Source organism: Sinohyriopsis cumingii, chromosome 6, assembly GCF_028554795.1.
Source record: "Sinohyriopsis cumingii isolate HCF-2022 chromosome 6, ASM2855479v2, whole genome shotgun sequence".
In the NCBI taxonomy this organism is placed as follows: Eukaryota; Metazoa; Mollusca; class Bivalvia; order Unionida; family Unionidae; genus Sinohyriopsis; species Sinohyriopsis cumingii.
Window position 1 is genome coordinate 138,356,213 of NC_142966.1, and position 20,820 is coordinate 138,377,032.

General features: G+C 36.0%; 1 protein-coding gene across 4 annotated transcripts in view; it reads left to right on the top strand.

Moving 5' to 3' along the window:
• Positions 1–20,820, top strand: part of LOC149798088 (cholinesterase-like) — a 63,591-nt gene that overhangs the window by 6,739 nt on the left and 36,032 nt on the right. For 2 of the 4 annotated variants that reach the window (XM_089963178.1, XM_089963177.1), the window contains exon 1: positions 10,547–10,700. The exons of 1 other annotated variant lie outside the window; for it this stretch is intronic. Coding sequence is in view for 1 of the 3 variants with exons in the window: in XM_089963174.1 (XP_089819300.1) it covers positions 10,737–10,748 (12 nt within the window). In the remaining 2 variants the exon portion in view is untranslated. Of the gene's footprint in view, positions 1–10,546; positions 10,701–10,721; positions 10,749–20,820 lie in introns of those variants that run through there. One more of the 4 variants, XM_089963174.1, reaches the window with a different exon arrangement.

Here is a 20,820-nt window from a genome sequence, read left to right on the forward strand (position 1 = left end):
GACCTTGCCGTTATTTTCTAGCGGCGGCGTCAACGTCAATATTATTGAAGTTATCATTAAGTCATATATCAGATTTCATGCGCGGTTCACAGGCGCTCTGCGGATCCAGTATGTATGTATGTAATGATGAATAGATGGATGAATGGATGGCAATGTTGCGTGCTCACTGTGAATCATCTGTCTCTGTCTCTCTGTGTCTGCCTCTCTCTCTCTCTCTCCCTCTCTCCGAAATTCTCACGGTCATAAATTCATCGTCGTGAAACATCTTACCAAATATGAACTCTCCTTTAAACGGTGGAGATTGGGTTCAGGTTACAAGGAGAAATGACGCGAACAAGGGACGGTTCAGACAGACGGACTGGGCACACAGACGGGCATGATCAGCGACTGTATATCTTCAAAGGTGTCATTAAAAAAATGTCAAGATATATTTACGTAAGGTATTCCTTGAAATTTGAATTACGAAGATTTTTTTAGACAACTAACTTGAGTTTTGATGTTGTAACCTAGTGAAGATCATGCAACAAATCAAGAATTAGAACGATTGAGTCTCCATTGTATTTCGCAAATATATGTTGTGTATGTATCTATGTATGTATGCGTGGATATTCTCAGTGCTTTACGGCACTTCAGCACAGTAGTGGCTATATGGTGCTCACAAAAGATCAAGTTGTAACAATGTAAAAATGAATTACGCATACATTTAGAAAGATAAAGCCTTCCATTTAATAAAAAAGGTAATTACAAAGCATTGAAATGTAAAAAATATACCGTGAAGGTGTTGAAGATCAATTAAATGTTTATAAAATAAAAGATAACGGTAACACATCTGCGACCCTTAAAACACATGGTCAAGTTAGAACCTGAGTCGTCTAGTTTTCTTTGCATCTTTTAGTTTACCCACGAAGTAATTCGAACTTTGAAATTGCTTTTGTTATAATATATTCAACTCAGTCCAATATTTTAATGAATATTCCTTAAAATCACTATGTCCAGCGAGGAAGACTGCTTGCATACAGGAATAGACTGATACTTAATGGTCACTTTTGTTCGAGACAGTTAAGTGTACATAAAATCTACCTTAAAGAGAAATCTTAAATTATAAAAGTCGAGAAATATCTGTGCTAAAGACATCACGCTGAGACCGCTCCGGTGGCCTAGTGGTTAGAGCGTCCGCCTCGGATGCGGGAGGTCGTGGGTTCGATCCCCGGCCAAGTGATACCAAAGACTTACAAAAATGGTACTAACAACTTCCTCGCTTGGCGCTCAGTATTACGAGGTTAGTATTAGGACTGGTCGGCCTGGTGTCAGGATAATGTGACTGGGTGGGACATCATGTTACATGTCTGCGACATGATGCCCCAGTGCTAGATATCACTATAAACTGCCACACTGCACAGACATCGTAGCGATATGACTGAAAAAGTGTTAAAGCTACACACACACACACACACACACACACACACACACATCAAGCTGAGTACAACATATGTTTGATTGTCCAGTAGTCATTCAGATAGCTACAGTATCTGTTGCACCTGTTCAAAATCATTCGGTACACCTCACGTGTCAAAGGTACGAATATTGTAACTAGGCTTCTGTGATATACATGTATGATGTGGTTTTTGTTTTGTTTTGTTTGCTTTTTAGGGGGAGGGTGTTTTTTGTTTCTCTTAAATCATTTAAATGTATCCGTTCTAGCCCTATAATGCTTCGTTTTAAATATGGTGCACTTAATCTTTCTGATATGTCAAGTGTAATTATAGAGGCATTATCTTTTAACCAGTCCATTTTTGTTATAGGGTGGGTAACTGGTAACAATAATTGTTATAACATATTGGAGGTACAGTCTGGATTTAAGCAAGGTATTGCTCCAATATTTATAGAGGAAAGCAACTGTAAGTAGGCTTCATTGGTTTTAAAAAGTCATTGTTCAGTACACACAGAAATGGAATTAGTATACAATTTCCAACTTGGTGTATATGTAATGTAAGACAGGTTTGATATAAGGTGAAGTCCCTTCACCCATACTGTTTCTTTTCTGTATTCATTCGGATCTTAAACTTTGTTTACAAGCGAAAGGAAACGTCTGGATCATATTAGGTCAACTTTTATTGTTTTGTTGTTTATTATTCGACGGTGATCTGGTCTTCATCTTAGAAACCTTTTGGTGGATTAGAGTTATTAGAAGATAATGCAATTTTGTATTAAAAGAGGTTTAGCAGCAGATAAAAACTAATGATATTTTATAAATTTGGTTGGTGGAGACCTAGTGTCGAAATATATCAACAACAGAGACATACAAATCTGGAACAGTTAAACTATTTAGGTTTATTATTTAGCAGAAATGGCAAGTTTTCGTTTGAATTTAAATCAAATAACAATATTTAAAGGGACCGCTCCGGTGGCCTAGTGGTTAGAGCGTCCGCCTCTGATGCGGGAGGTCGCGGGAACGAACGCCTACCGAGTCACACCGACGAAGACTTTTAAAAATGGTGCTAACAGCTATCTCGCTTGGCGCTCTGCATTAAGGGTAATGTGACTGAGTGGGACGCCATGGTACATGTCTGCGGTATGATACCCCAGTGCTAGACATCACTATAAACTGCGACACTGCAGACATCGCGGCAATATGACTGAATAAATTGTTCAAGCTACGTTAAATATCCAAATCACACACACACACACACTATCTAACAGGCAATGGTTTGAGTATTTTGTCGTGTAATAGTTTAAATCCTAATTAAGCACTTCAATTTTGTATACTTGTATATTACGATACTTACATATAAGTATATTAACTATTATACAGTTATCACCGTTGTTAGGATGATATATACTGATTTATTTTTATTTGTGGAACATAACTTGTTCCAGGTGAAAAATCGTTATATCAATCTCTAACAAAGGCAATACATTCCTTAATATAGCGGCTATTTTATATTTGTCAGTTCAGTTTCCTTAACGAGTGTCCTGTCTATCTTCTGCACACAAGCATACAACTTTTTCAAGGCAGCATCCAGTTCAGTTCAAGCTTGCTCCTCATATACCATATGTCATCATCAATTGTCCCATAAGCATTATCTGCCATTCGGACCACCTCGGTATTTACGAAACGATTGAACACGAATTTCCTAAAGCATCAATTTTTTTTTTATTCACAATTTTTTTTATCAATCCTACTGTCAATCCAATTATCGAAATGACAGAGGTTGTCCGAATCTAATGCGTTTTATTGTTTTATGCGGTTGTGAGGCAATGAACAAATGTAATGATTTTTCTGTAAATCACTGAGCGAACATACAGCCGAGGCACAGTTTTGTCTCCATGAAACAGGCTAGGAGGTCCGAATATAATGTGTTTTGTTGTTTTATTTTTTCAAGTTTTTTCGGGGGTGGGCATCTGGCAAACAAATATAATGATTTCTCTGTACAGCCGGGGCATAGTTTTGTCTCGGAGTGATAGCAGAGGTGGTTCGAATGCTGCTTTTCAATACATACCCGCAACCCATCAAAGAGATACAACTCGAGTGGAGGGGTTCAAAATGGATGTAATAAGACAAGGAACGTGTTGGATCGCTCGAGCTAGACCTGATGTTTTGTTCCCCAGTCATTGACACTGTTATTTTTAATAGATAAACGAAAAAAAAGTTATGCTTCATGAGTTCGGGGGTTTTATCCTGCAGATGCGATTGAACGAGTGCAGTATAACTTTATGCAAATTGTTCTGTATCTAAAATGATCGATATGTTACTAGTTATAACACGGCGAGTTTCCTGTTAATGAAAAAGTTATACAACGAATGGTACATCAAAGATTATGATTACATGCTATAAATATATTTTATTTATATCACATACAAATAATTATATTTGCCTTTTGAAGGGATATAAGATTGACTACATGCAAACGTGTTTTGATGACGTGAATGAACGCTTCACATCGCTGCCCAGTGTGTCATAACAATATGTAGTTCTGTGCCTTTTGGGGTTATTCAGATCTCCTTTACAAATTGAAAAGTTGCTTCTTTTCTTTTTTTAACTTCTGTTTTCATTTCTATTGATTAAATGAATATAAGATACAACTATGACTTAAAGGAAAGGGGGTTTAAATGAAGAAAGTAGAGCACTACAAATACTGTAAGGTAAACTTCTTGAACAATGAACACGCATCCGCTCACTTACTGGCTAGTATATTGAAACGAGTGTGGAATATAAACCAAGGAGCATTTTTTAATAAGCATACAAACAACAAAGTTGAAAAATTCCTCCGTTTATCATTTGAATAATATGAATTATTTAATAATATGTAAATATGTATACAGTTTATCTACAGTACATACATGTATTGTTTGTTCTCTGTACTCATTTGATACTTTACAAGAATCTTGAATCTCGAACTATTAATAGCAATGGGTTTAGCAGCTCAGTTATGTCGTTTGGCTTTACGCAGACTATTTTGAAATCTGAAACTTAGCAAAATGACGTAACAATTTTCTTGCTATTCATCACTTAGTTCCCGATCCTTGTACCTCAACCAATTTCACTTTCATTCCTGGCTGTATTCACAGGCGCTGCTTTCCAAAGTCCGCAATGAAACACTCACTGCAGACTCTGGAATGTGGATTAGACCAGATGCGCATTCTTGAATGGGCGCTTTGAGAAAAGATGGCCATTACGTCAAAAGTTTACATCCGCGTCTTCAGCTGAGGAACAATCTGGTCAGTCTGGCTATAGAAAATGAGTTTATCCATTACAATATACACAATCGTGCATTATTCTTGTGCAGTAGGAGCATGTCCATGACAAAATTACAGACGGTGTTCAGTCTTTTATATTTATTATATCTCTGATGAAAAGTAAAGAAATATGTGGAAAAAGAAGATCTTATTATAAACGCGCGCAGGTTTTATGTCAATAGACGATGTGCACGATGTTGTTATTTGCAGCAAGCATTATGAAAATGGAGATTAAATACAATTGCCGAAGATTATTAGGAAATTGGCAATGGAATCGTATAGTCATAAGCTAGTTCAACTCGAAGATTTATTGTCCGATGCCAGTTTTATTTTTGGAATGAAAACCAATCTCCTGGAAACTCCTGCCTCAACGTTTAATCCGTGATGCTAGCCAACCAACAGATTTCAAATCTCCGGATAGCCTACAAACGAAAGTGACAAACCTTAAAACATCCCATTCTAAGTCAGCAACCAAACTGGTAGGTTGAAAAGAATAACATTATACTTATATTGTTTCTATCTGATTTCCATATTAACCTCCATAAAGGAATACGTGTACACTCAATTTTGATTGAGTACAGAGAGCTAGGGACCGACTAACGTAATGATCAGACGAAGATATTGTATTTTTTTCCTTTATCTCAAGATGAAAAATTCCAAAATGGCATGACGGATGTCAATTCTTCCCAAAATAGAGCAATAGTTCTTTTTCTCAAGCTATCTGAGGATCACATGCCCCCCCCCCCCAACCCCAGCGTAAAGCACTCGAAAAAGTACAATTGTTGGTTCCTTACATTACTGATATTTTGATTCAGCAACATTATTATAATGATGATGATGGCAAACTCAAACTGTAATAAAGTTGTGCTGATTACTCTGTCGACTCGTCCTTCAATACTTTCGAAACGTCGTGGTCGTCTTTACTCTCCGCTATTATGTATTGTTGACTTGTACCTCTGCGAGAGTCCCAGCTGCAATGCTTCATCATTTCCTAAAGCGGCCATATCGCATGAAGCGACTCTCGGAGGTATCAGAGACGGTGCCTCATTGCTTTACGTGCCGGACAAGTAATTCTAGAAGTGTGAGTTCCGATATTATTATTGGATCAGCCTGGGTCGTTTGCTGTGGTATCATTGTGCTAGGGACATTGCTCAAGTTGCCTCTGCACTAAATTACCTACTGGTGTTGATGTGCCATAAAACACCAAACTAAACCAAACCACAATGAAACCAACTTCTTGACATTGCGTAGGATTTGTGCTTTGGTTCTATTTGTTGAAGCTCCCTCAACTGAAAATGCGTATTCTCTGTCAGATCCAAGGAAATATGATAAGTAAGTCTACAGACATCTGCTTCACATCAAGATATATTCATCAATCGGGCCATTTAGTCAGCTTTATTTTAGGAATGAAAATCAACCTCCTTGAACTTCTGCCTCGATCATATATATACATCACATGAATTCCTGTGTTCAGATTGGTTGACTGCAGGGATCCATTTTAAGACACTACTCGTTTCTCTATGGGGAAATAAAACTTGCTATCCAATGGGCATTATTTGCCACGTGCTGACGTCATACGACCACATATAAATTCAACAGCCAACTCGTGTCCATTGTAGTGAGATCCCTTCTGGTCATACTATCATGACCTTTAACAGCTTCTGGAACGTGTTTTCGAAGCGAAATGTAATAAATGCGGAAGATTGGCTAGTAATACTTGCCATATGCCATCTTCAGGAAAAAGGGGTGAGTGTTGAAGTGCAGGACGGTCTGTGTAATTACATTTTTTTAAATTTCCAATGGGCGATTTTAATCTGGGATTTGTAAATTTTAATCAGAAATCACAGGGGCGGATGGGGTGGGGATCTTGATTTTCTTCTTCTTCTTCTTCTTCTTCTTCTTATTATTATTATTATTATTATTATCATGAAAAACATTGATAAAGATCAAACTTCACATACAATTACCTGGAAACAATGAACCAAAAGAAGTCCACAGAATTTATTGATGTGTTCAAAATGCCAGATCATTATCACATGATCGTTTACATCCAATAAATTGTAGTAAACTCGGCCAATTCATAAAAATGAGAATTATTATTTATTATTGCATTTCCCCTTAGTTTCTAAACCACCAGTTAACACGATAGGAGAATAATTCCCTGTGGACAAGGCACTAACACAACACCATCTTATCAAAAACAATTAGCTTTCATTCAGTAAGTGTGTCGCCGACGCAAATGATACCGCTCAAATGCTAGCGTGGTTGAACAAGATTTGATGTCTTGTAATGATCTGACAAATCATGGTCTATGTTAAACTGTTCTACTTGGAATTTTACGTAAATAACATAGACCAGGATCTGCCGGAGTATTATGTGACGGCAGATGAAGTTTATAGAATGGCAGTCGGTAGTTGTTATACGCGGATGAATACGGTAGTTATGCGACGCGCAATCTTTAAAGGAATAAGACAACGTAATGTACAAAACGAAGTATAGGTATTTATTATTCAATATCACTGAACTTCCATAGTGCCATGGAAGCATGCTTTCAATTATAACAAGCTATTCTTTCATCAAAACAAACGTAAAGCACTGACTATTTATTATATATTTTTTGTTCCCTTATGTTAAGGCTCTTTCTTTTCCATCTTCTATCTTTTCTTAAAGGCCATTTTATTTCTTGATACCGTTCTGCATCAGAAGCTCTTATATGTTTTGAGAAGAACTTGATTTATTAACCATTTTGATTCTCGCTGACTGAAACTCAAGGATAATATAATCAGAGTAAATTAAAATTCGTATTTGTCAGATTGCTTGTGACCGTAGATCTGAACTAAACAAACCACGTTGATGTAGGATATAAAAGCAAAGTTTGAGTTTCAGTATCGAAGCGGAGAAAAACGACTAGACCCAGGTTTCATAGGACTTACGGCACAATTTCAGCTTTCTCGTCACGAGATTTTTTTAATTTCTTCTATGTTTCTGTTATACTTCCTGGAACTATTTGTTTGAAGACTGTGTTCGTCCAAAATGAGGATGACCATGGTACCATGGCTACTTCTTATGATCATATAACTGACTACAGCCAGGAAACTAAATAATACGCAGAATGGAAACAGCAGCGATTATCAAATGGGCCATGTAGGCGGAAAAGAGCACCCTGCCAATATCGAGACTTCACAAGAAGCGTCTGTTTATGAATGTCATTAAAAAAAAAAAAAAAAAAAAAAACATGTAGAAATTTGTAAGGCGTTAATAGAAATATATCAACTATTGAAATTCATGGAAAAGCCACAAGTTAGAGTAGAGTTTATTCCCAAGCAGTGGCACTTAACGTTTCCTGTATGGCCAACTATACGATATGGAAACTACATGTCACGCTTAACTTCATGCTAGAGTTCCATAACCCTCTAATCTAAACATTGGCCGATGAATCAGCCCAACACCTATAATGATACTGACTGGCAGTTTAGGGCATGGTATCGCCTAATTATTAAGAACTGTAAACTTCTGCAAACAGATCGGCGTACATTATATACACTTATCTGTATTTCTCGCGGCTGCTGATCTACTGTCTCCTGGAGGGTTCTTTTGGTGATATGTACATACTATTTAAGTTTGGCGACTTGTAAATCCACGTGGAATAGCACAACCCTCTCACCTTTGGCCATTTTGAAATTCGCGCTAGATATGGCTGCTACCAAATGCTGTTAGGTGTCTAAACTGTTGTGTTCCAGAAAAGTTTGCATGCGGCAAAACTGCACGTTTTAATAATCAGGTGACATCATACCCACATGCCGTATATCATTATCAACACAGATGGGGGGGGGGTATATCGGACCACTCCAAACCATGGGGACAAAGTTCTTCAAAATTGGTAGGGGTTCTTATTTTAAGTTTTCCGTGCATACCGGGTTAGATAATAAGGTAACATTTTTTATTCTCATCTGTGCAACTCTAGGTTTCTGCAGGTCGAAATCTATATTAATTTTTATTGATTGTCTTCAAATAGCATATGAAATTATGTTGGGCTCCGTACTAAGATAGAAATAAAGTAAATGTTAAAGAGATGATGTTTAACCACGTATACTGATTTACTCTGATTCAACGTGTTCTTAGCGAGATCCGCTTTTGTTTACTATGATTCAACGTATTCGTAACGAGATCAACTTTCATTTATTTTGATTCAACGTGCTCTCAACAATGTCCGCTTTCATTTACTCTGACCGAACGTGCTTTTAAGGAGATCCGCTTTCATTTACTCAAATTCAACGTGTTCTCAGCTAGATCTGCTTTAGTTTATTCTGATTCAACGTGTTCTCAACGAGGTCAGTTTCATTTATTCTAATTCAACGTGTTCTAAATGAGGTCAGCTTTCTTTTATTCTGATTCAACTTGTTATCAACGAGGTCTGCTTTCGTTTGCTCTGACTGAACGTGGTGTTAAGGAGATCCGCTTTCATTTACTCCAATTCAAACTTTTTCAACGAGGTCCGTTTTGATTTACTCTTAATCAACGTGTTCTTAGCGAGATCCGACCTCTCTCTATTTTACTTATCGATTACGCTTCAAGTGGTTAGTTCGCTAAAATTGTGTATCGTATGAAAAAATTCAAGTAATTGCATCTTTTCTGATCTTGATTTTAATAGTTTATTGAAATTAGACAGAGTACACCTATTGTATTTGCATTGTCATGGCAAACACATGAACTATGAGAAACCATACTACAGTCTTTCCATGACACACGATGAACTACATAATCTGATGAACAATTTGACCTTCATGTATAGGGTGTTGGAAATGCAGGTAGAGGGTGTTAGAAATGCAAGTATAGCGTGTTGGTAAAGCAATATTTATAAACCTTTTTATGACATCTGATATTTAGTTGAGTTTTGTTACTGTTTATTCTGGTCCCTTAGTTGAAGAATTCTATTTGTAAAAAGCCACAGCAAATACACTGAATAAAAGGTCCTTTTCCGCCACGTGCTTGTCAAGAGTAATCTGTAGAACTAAAAACATAGATTCTAATATGCTGCCTCATTAATCAACGGTAGGTCAGAGTCTATGCTGTCTGAAGTCGGACTCTACGTATAAGCGAGTGCAGACAATATCAATAAGATTATTTAACATAATATTTTAATATTTTTCCATAGAATCAAAACAGCTGTTCAGTAGAGGAGACTGGGTGGGACATGATGCTACATGTCTGCGGCATGATGACCAAGTGCTAGACATCACTCTAAACTGGTACTAACAGCTGCCTCGCTTGGTGCTTAGCATTACGAAGTTAGTGGTAGGACTGGTCGGCCTGGTGTGAGGATAATATGACTGGGTGGGACATCATGATACATGTCTGCGACATGATGCCCCAGTGCTAGACATCACTATTAACTGCCAAAATGCAGACATCGTAGCGATATGCCTGAAAAATTGTTAAAGCTACGTTAAAATCCAAATCAAATTTAAAACACACATACACACTTGCAAACTGAATAAATTTCCACTTGCCAATCAGAACTATATTCATTGAACGTTGTTGTTTTGTTTCAAGTAAATTTTCGTAATACAGCTTCTAACTAGGAAAGCCGAAAAAGCAAGTAAATAAACTTTAACCATTTAAACTGCTTTTAGGCATGAATTTGCCACCACACAATATATGTCTTTCTAGCATTACATATGCGGCTAAAATATACATTATTTACAGTTCGTTGGGTGCAGATGCCATTAAATCAAAAGCATGTTCCTCCTTTTCGCCTGAGGGGTCAATTAGTGACTGCAATGTACCTTCCTAATCTGTCATTAAGGCTGTCCACAGCTCTTGGAATACCTGGATAAACTAATGTTTTATTTCATTCTTATGGACTTCAGAAATAATGTTTATACTTATGTATATCACAATGTTAGCAAGGTGTTACTGAAAGTTATGAGCTGACTCCTTTTTGTATTTTTTTACGCAGAAACGTAAGTATTGATGAAGATAGTCATACCTTCCACTGAATGTGTTACCCGGTGAGTATCACAGTTAGTGTTATTAATTTTTGTGCATATGCATATATGCAGGTAAAAGTTGAACGAAGTTTTACAGACTTCTCAATGCCTCAGTGGTTATCGTGCTGGTCTCATGACCGACATGATGCGTGTACGGATCGTACCATCAAATCAGACTGTTACCATGGCGTGTCCTTGGACACAGCTCATGACTCCAATTGCCTCGGCTCTAGAAAACCTACTTGTGTTACTCTGCCGTAAAGCATGTACTCCTCGTGGTTGTATTCAGTCATGTTTGATGTATATTTGACATTAATACGTCAAAGTTAGATTGCTTGTTTAATAATTTAGAAAGTTTATTTTAGGTTTATTTTAGACATAAGGATCTGAATAATGTTGCCGCTAGGGTGGAATATGGAGGAATGAAGGATGAAAAACTAACAAACACGAGAAATATCGTCTACAGATTTATAACTATTTATATTTTTCTCGATATATTTGTCTTTTTGTAAAACACAATGTAGTGCATTTGTGGTGCATTGTGTGTGTGTGTTGTGTCTAAAGCAAGATTTCTAAGCTGGAGAGAGAGAGAGAGAGAGAGTTGTTTCATATAATCAGCTATTAAATGCAGACTAAAAGAAACATTTCCGATTGTCCTACTCTGATATGAGGCGCCGAGTGGCCGGGTGGTCTAAAGCACTTTCCGTTACGGATCACTGCCATCTAACCTCTGTCTGCGTGGGAACGAGTCTCGGATTCGGCCAATGTGGGTATGTGAGAAAGCTTGCCAGTAGCTTCTCGAGGGTCGGTGGTTCTTTCTGGGGTTTTCCAGGGTTCTTCCTCCACCGTTAATACTGGCCTATCGTGTGCTGAAAAATGGCGTTAAACCCTACAACAACAACAACAACTACTCTGATATCGTGCTTAATCTACATCTACACAGCTACATGATAAATGTTTATTCCCACCTGTGGGTTTAGCTTTAGTGTACTCCCGAATATTTAAAAATGGAAACAATAGGAAGAAAATGTAGACATTTTCAAGTTGATCAAAAGACGACATATAAGATAATTAGGAAAGTAGGTACAACGACCACATTGTTCTGCGAAGAGTCTTTGTGGAGTCACTTATTCAATTATTCAATAATCAGTTTTAAGATGGGGTTCAACAGTTATATACTTGGCAACGTTGGTTTCAAATACGAATATTTATTTTATATTTGTGAACATTTTTATAATTGGCAATTTTTGTTTTACAAACGAGGACTTATTGTAGATTGTTTATGAGCTTCATCTTTCCGCCTAAGTCTCAAAGGTGCATTATGATATTTAAAATCCCTGTCCTGTGTTTACAGCTTTATAATCTTGTAACTGTAACCTACATTTCGACAGCGGATCAAACATCGTTAATTAATGAACTTGTAGATGATTCAAAGTTTTGCTTAGCATAATTATTTAGGGTTGTAAATAAATAACCGCATGCATTTTGCAAGCCAGGGCGAACAATGCAGTACGCAAAGGCGAAAAACGTCTATGCCAAACTGGTGAAATTTCAGACCACTAAGCTCTACAGGTGTATCTAACGCATACGAATATGTAATATCTGCATCTCCTTATTATCTTACCCCACCCAGAAAAAAAACAGTGCAATGACGTACAATACACCAAATATATATATATATATATATATATATATATATATATATATATATATATATATATATATATATATATATATATATATATATATATATATATATATATATATATATATATATATATTAAGAGTACGCAGATGATATGTATCCACTGACATATAGTGGCCTTGTTGGCTGTTTGAAATTCTATTTATGACACCATCTAAGGTTGAGGGTTACGTAACAGGAGATTTATGAACAAATCCAACTCCAAGTCGATTTTTGAATTGTATTGAACCTTAAAGCTGAATGCATTGAGCAGTACAATTTTATCACATTTAAGCCAGAAAAGTCTTTGTAAAGGGTCACTGTGAACTAGAATTTTGTGAATTTTATGCAATAGTAATCGAGCATGTGGTAGTGTAGGATATACCGCTAACATGTTAATATATGGTCGGTTGTTGTTGTTGTTGTTGTTTTGGGGCTTAACGCCATTTTTCAGCACACGATAGGCTATACATGGCGGCCAGTATTAATGGTGGAGGAAGAACCCGGGAAAACCCCGGAAAGAACCACCGACCCACGAGAAGCTACTGGCAAGCTTTCTCACATACCCACATTGGCTGAATCCTAGACTCGAACCGCCGCAGACAGAGGTGAGATGGCAGTGATCCGTAACGGAGAGCGCTTTAGACCACTCGGCCAATATATGGTCGGTCACTTTGAGGCGAGAGTGATGATCTATTGGATTAAGTCAGAATGTATGCAGTGCAGATAGCTAGTATACTTCTGAGCAACGTAAGTCAGAGATTTTATGTACATGTAGAAAGTGGTACATATAGCGATTATCGGGTAGTTTTGTCCTTTAAAGAACATCTTTCTGGAGAGAAACGAGACAGTCCGAAGACGGACGTCCGGACAAAAAGGTGTGACGAGTTCAGAATAAAAGGCTAAGAAGTCCAGAAAGAGGTGAAGCGTAGAGAATAGGAAGGCTCGAGGAAATAGGAAGACGTTGATACATGGTCAAGGGACGAAGGTGATGCAATCAGTCGTGGACATTGCGCCCTTTTCACAACTTGTTATTATGATGAAATACATCCAAATTAGACACTGCTATCAAAATCAGTTGACGTAACATAACGTGAATTGGAATTGCCGCTATTAATTTGTTTTCATTAAATTTTGTTATTTTTCTTGTTTAAGGGGGTTCGTATTGCATTATTTCTTCCCGATAGTGTTGCTCAGTTCTCTGTAGAAATTCTATCTTTCCACTCATACCGGGTTATAATATCGACGGAGGTCATCCTCTAGATAATGCCAGCCAAATCCAATTAACCACCCCTCTTACTTAGAGGGCGACATGATACAGATCTTAATGCAAATATAGAAATTAAACCTCTTGATTGATTTGAATAAATATGAGTAATATTTTGCAGTAGAGTAAAGAATTATGACCAAAGGTCCTTGCAACCATACAATAAATTTTTAAATAAAAACAAATTAAGCATGGGACCACGCCGATCATAACATTTTGATTCATATTTGTGAAAGATGTGCAGTTTTAACACATATCTCTGGTTCGAGATCAAGGCCATAGAGGTTGAAATCAAATATGCAAACATAGTCTGATATCCTTGGAGTACATCGTATGCGCACTGCGTAACATCTAACGCGTTGAAAGCATTTGTGATGATTTTTATTCACGATTTCGTTAATAAAGTCCATGAAATATGTGTGCCAAACGCAGTGCATTATTTTGCACCGAACCTTTGGTGTATTAATTACCGTGGTATTTTAATGTTGCAAAGCACTTTCTTAAAGGATAGAAAAATGAAAACAAACTTAAATAGTCTTTTTAGCGCAACATGTTTTGAAGGAGATGAAATAAATTAAAATTAATATTGAAAACTAGGCCTTCAAGGTATTAAATTAGTCACTAATTAGTCACTAATAATTTGTTTCGTTTCGTTTTATTTTCATGACTAATAACTTTGATCTAATTCAAATACTCGCAAAAGCTACCAAAAGAGTCTCATTAAAACTTTTGCGTCTTTCGAAGCATTTTCATGCATTTACTTTTTATGCAGTAAATACCGACGGTAGACCATATACGTTAAATAACAACAAAATAATAAACATTTTTTAATTTAGGTCCATTCAGATGTAATCAGTTTATATAGTTATTTCTTTGTTATAGCGATAAAGAGTGTCTAATAATTAGTAAAAGCAAAAACAATATAACATTTTCACACACACTATCAAGCCCAAGTATGGACAATTTGCACAGTATCATAAACTCTACATAATATGGCATATGCATGACATTTTATTAGACACATCTTTGACAAATATGTGTTTGACATTCAGTAGCTGCCTAACTGACCATGCGCTTTGTTGAAACAGTACATGGATTTTGAGAAATGAGAGAATCAGGTTATCCTGTCACGTGTTTTTATTAAATGCTTATGCGAAAATAAACGGCTCCATTAAATGATTCATACGTTAAGCTCATAAAACGAATGTATAATTTACACCTTTCTTGGCTAATGCTGTTTAAACTATGTAAATAGTACGCCATGCATCATAGCTGACCACTTCTCAGGTGTTGAGCCTATTGTATATCCAGCTGACCACCTCTCTCGTTGAATTTCTATGTCAGCCTATTGTATATCTAGCTTACCACCTCCCTCGTGGAATTGCTATGTCAGCCTATTGTATATCTAGCTGACCATCTCTCTCGTGGAATTACTATGTCAGCCTATTGTATATCTAGCTGACCACCTGTCTCATGGAATTACTATGTCAGCCTATTGTATATCTAGCTGACCACCTCTGTCATGGAATTACTATGTCAGCCTATTGTATATCCTCTCGTGGAATTACTATATTTGCCTATTGTATATCTACATTCAGGTTTGTTTCACGTCAATACGTAACGAATTGAATTAGGTTTACATTGAATAGGAGGACTTCAATGGTGCCCCGCAGTGCTTGAGAAAGCCAATGAAGAGCACCGGTATCTACTTAACGTATTTAGTATTTGACAATTATATTTTGAATTAGCAATGGCGAAATATTTATACTGTCGATTTTTAAACTACACACTGCACAAATAGTCTGCTGATAAGGTTTTACATACGTAAGTAATGTTGCTTTTATTCAATTTTGTTGGTATTATATTAGCAGGTGTTTCATAAATAATGCATTTAATTTAATATAATGACAATGACACTGGTAATCGTTCAAGAGTGCGTATGCTTGTATATTTATACAGTGGTCTATGACCTTCAAGTGAATTATGACCTTCCAATGAAGGCATTAAACGTTTCAGAAAGCTTGTATTCAAGTTTTAGGTGTCTTTCTATATGCTATACATTTATTGTAGAATGTTCTTGTCCTTCAATAATGTATCAGAATAAACAAAAGAATGTGCTTCTCTCTAATTATTGATTTTAATTTAAAATCATGATACATGACTTTGTCGTACATATAGCAGTAATTATATTAGGCATCGAATATACTTTAATCACAATTACTTGTTCATAGATTCACATGGCAATCTGTGTGAAAAAGTTTCTCAAGGCAAAGTAGCAGCCTGTGTGATACAGTAAGAAGGTGTTCACCAAATGTGGCTCAACTCCGATTCCTTTTATGAAAAAAGTAACAGCAGATTATATAAATCATTTGATGAAATGTTTATCAGTAGAATTAATTGATAATTAAAACATTATGCATTGTATTGTAAACATCCGATCATCCATCGTACCATTTTTAGAAGTCTTTTGTATGTCTTGGCTGGGCTACTTGATCGGTTTATGTATACATACATACATACATACATTTCAACGTACCATTGAACTTTTACCCTGATATTTCGTGTGTGCGCTACGGCAGGAAAGGGATATGAAGCGTATTAACAATGTAGCAACACTTCTGGGGGTGGGGGTGCACCAGACAGATGATCCCTCTCCCCATTTAAAAAAAGAATAGAAAAGTGTCTTTATGTGTTCATGTTGCCCCTTAGGTGTGTATGTTTGTATTTGTTAAAAACAGAATTTTGATAAAAAAAATAATGTTTAATTTTTTTGACGGTGTATTTGTAGTCCCTAGTGTATCTTAAGGATTATTCATCCGAACCAGGCTTCGTGTTCCTAGTCGGAATCCCTTCTCTTCTGTTTTGAAAGTGACCTTTGCTAAGGGTCGCCTACGTCCTATGTATGTTATATGTGTATTTGTTATATTGTGTGTATGCTATAGATTGTTTGTTAGGACAACATCCATATCTATATTTCCCTCAAGTTGTCTTACAGTACATTTATTTTTTTCTGATTATTTAGATTTATTTGTTGTTTATTTGTCTAATTTCCATTTTTTAAAATTCTTTTAAGTTCAAAATTAGAATCGGTGGCTTAGACGAGAGAAGAAAAAAAAGAACTATTATTTTCGATGCTTGTTTATGGCGTGGCGATTCTCATTGTTTCCTCGGACTAGTTTGTTGGTGACAAGGCCATGCCCTATATAATGAACTGCATTCTCTTTATTTGGTAATCATGCATCTCTTTATTTGCGGGCATATACTTTTTTGCCCTCTTGGACGGTAGATTCTCTACGTATTGTGAAATTGGTCCGAAAGGGCCTAAAATCAAGAAAAGATAAATAAAAAAATGTTTAGTTCCCTATGGTTATATCGGATCCCATGTGTTGTATCGTACTTTACCAGCATGCAGGTTCCCTGTCCCTTTAAGGTTTCATAATTTGTTGGAAGGGGAGCGAAATATAAAGGAGTGAAATCTCCATTGTTAATCTAGAATTAGTTTAATGGGTATCCAATGTACCTTTGTTGGTTAGCTGTGTTAGGAAAGAAGGATCTTGTTTGAGGCATCGGAGGATCTATAAAAAAAATAAATTATATTGCCATGAGTTGGGAGATGGCGCGGGACTCCCTCCCGCGCACTGACGGAACATACCCCTAGTGGGCTGTAAACCGGGGCACCTCTCCCATATCCCTCCTCCTTGTTATGATGCGCAGGCCATCATTGTTTTAGTGATGTAGTCAGTTATTTTGACTACTATTTTTTCTCGAATTTCCCGTCTAAATATAAGATGTTGTTCCTCCGATATCTCTCTTTTTTGCATATCTCCATGATTAGCTTTATCCCCTCTTTTTGCATATCTCTATGATTAGCTTTATTCTCTCTTTTTTGCATGTCTCCATGATTAGCTTTATCCTCTATTTTTTGCATATCTCCTTGATTAGCTTTATCCTCTTCTTTTGCATATCTCCATGACTAGCTTTATTCTCTCTTTTTTGCATATCTCCATAATTAGCTGTATCCTCTCTTTTTTGCATATCTCCGTGATTAGCTTTATTCTCTTTTTTTGCAAATCTCCATGACTGGCTTTATTCTCTCTTTTTTGCATATCTCCATGATTAGCGTTATCCTCTCTTTTTTGCATTTCTCCATGATTAGCTTTATCCAATCTTGTTTCGTTTGGTCGCATTGCACCATGGTATGGTATTTAGTGAAGTCAGCATTTTTGCATAATGGACATCTCGGTATAAATCTGATCATCCGTCTTCTCACTGCTACTTCACCTGTTAACCAGGAGTTATGCAAGTATTTAATCATTATACTCTGTATTTTTTACTGAGTTTATTTTACTCCAGTGTCCCCATGTTCTATCCCAGTTTACTTCAATATGTTCTTGCTCAATTTTTCTCTTTATATATTTTGTAATGTATTCCCTTACCCATTGATATGTTTTGGTTTTGTGTAAATCCCATAACTCTTTCTTATCTCTCTATTTGACTAGTAGCTCGCTTATGTATCTAAACTTCCTGGAGACTTCAAGTAGCTTTGATAATTTATTGTTCTTATATATATCTTTTCTGCTCCTCATTTTAAACCAATAGATATAAATATCCCTTCCCATGGTGTTTTCGGCTCTGGGTTTATCATTTTTATCCTATTATGGATGTTTGTGCCTTTCATTAGCACTGTGCTAGGCAGAGCTAGCCCGCCTCTTGTTTTGGCTCTGTATAATGTCTCCTTTTTAATGTAATGTGTCTTGCAACTCCAAATATAGTTGATTGTGTCATATAATCTAGTTTATGTAGTTTTTTATTTTCTATGTCTGTTGATTTTAGTGTGTAGTTTATGTTTGAGCACAAGTAGGTTCTGGCTTTCTTGTGCCCGCTCCATTATGCATAGTGGCGTGAGTGCACAGATTTTGGTTTTCTCTTTTATTTGTTTTTCCATGGTTTTATTATTTTCCTGTTCTCCACCTTTTCCAAAAAATATACCTAAGGCTTTTACTCAAACTTTTAGTAAAGGTGGTAAACCCGGGTGATTTCCCCTCCAGTTTCCTATTTTTAAAATTTTAGTCTTGTCGTGATTTATTTTCGACCCAGAGGCCTTTCCAAACGATTCGAATTCTTTTTCCAAGTAAATACTTTTGGAATTTGGGTCTTTTATAAAGTTTGTACAATCATCTGCATGTTGGAGCATCTTAAACTCTTCTTTTATATTCGGGATTTTTATTACCTTTATTTCTGTTTTGTCGTATTTTAATACATAGGAGTTCAATTTCTATCACATATAATAGCAAGGACAATTGGCACCTTTGCCGCACTGATCTTTTATGACGAATTTATCTGTGACTGCCCCATTTACCTGTACTCTTGAGGTTATTTTATTGTACAGGATTTTGGTCCAATTTCGGAAATTCGTCACAAAACCAAATTTATCCAGAACTTTCTGTATGTAGTTATGTTCTAATCTGTCAAAGGCTTTTCCTGGTCAAAAAGTACCATGGCACCTTCCTGACCAGTTACTTGTATGTACTCTATCACTGTTTTTAATAAAGAATATTACTTTGGATATCTTGCCCCTCCCCCCCCCCCCCATGTTTGGTTTATATTTATCATTTTATTTACCCCTTCTTTGGCCCTGTTAGCTAATATTCGACTTAAAATTTTGTAGTCTAGATTTAGAAGGGAGATGGGCCTCCAGGTTTTTAAGTTTTTCCTATCCTTTTTCTCTTTATAAATTAAGGTGATTATCCCATCCCTCATTGTGTTGGACATTGTCTCGTTTCTTAAGTTAATGTTATTATATAGACTCTCAAGAATCGGCGATAACTTACCTTGGAATTTTTTTTATAGTATTCCGCGGTGAGCCCATCTCCACATGGGGATTTCCCTTTTGCTAGTTTGTTAAGCGTTTGTATTAATTCATCCATGGAAATACAATTGTCACATAAGTCTTTAAGTTCTGAATATTTTCTCACATGCAATTTCATCTAGGTAGTTATTAATAATTGCTGAATCTATATTCTGTGTTGTATATAGTTCCGCATAATATTCCCTAATGTAGTTTATTATCTCTGTCTTCCCTTGTATTTCCCTATTATTGTTATTTCCTAATAGTTATACGTGTCCCCCCCCCCTTCTCAGTTCTTCCCTTTAAAACAGTCCATCTGCTTTCTTATATATCTTAGTGAATTTTCTAGCTCTTCTTTCTCTTCCTTTGCTTTCTTCATCTAGTATTATCTTAAGCTTTTCTTTTAATATTTTATTCATTTCCTCTGTATTTGTTTTCTCTAATTGTTTTTTTTATATAGCTTCTTTCTCCATATGTTGTAGTTCTTTCCTTTTTACCGAGAATTTAATAGCTTTTGTCTTAATTTTATTTTTTCAGAATATCCCACTCCTTTATTGTATCTTTATTTCCATTTATTTTAAATTAACATGTCTTCGTTTACTTTTTCTATAAAGTCATTTTCTTCTAGGATTTTGTTGTTAATTTTCCATAACCCTTTCCCCCATTTTATCCTACTTTTTGTGCAGATTTCAATGTTAATAAGTTTGTGGTCAGATACTTTAACTTAGTTAGTTCCCCAATTCTATCTACATTTTTCCCCACCCAGTTAAAATCCCCTCCTATTATTAAATTTTCCATCGAATAGTTATGCAAATATTTATGTAGGTTTTCTATAAACTGTTGTGTTTTATATTTGTTTGCAGGAAAGTATATATTTATTACATGATATTTTCCTATTACTATGTGTAGCATTCTCCCAGCAAAAATGTCCCCCTCATTTATCTTCTCCCAATTTATATTTCTTCTGTTTTTTATTATAGTTGCAACCCCTCCCCTTATATCGTAGTGCTTATAGTCATTTAAGATGATTATTACATCTAGTGTATCTTCTATAATTGTAATTAAATCTTTAGAAAATGTGTGTGTTTCTTGGATTAACAACATATCGTATTCAGTTTCCTTTGATAGATTTTTTCCCCCCTATCTATCCCATTTGTGTTTGTAGAAGCTATTCGGAAGTTTTTTCCTTCCATTTGTGTTTTCCAACCAGGTTGCCGTATTACGTGACATTATCTAATTTTGCATACCACTATTATTGATGTTTTACATTAACTATATTTGTTCTATCTATGTT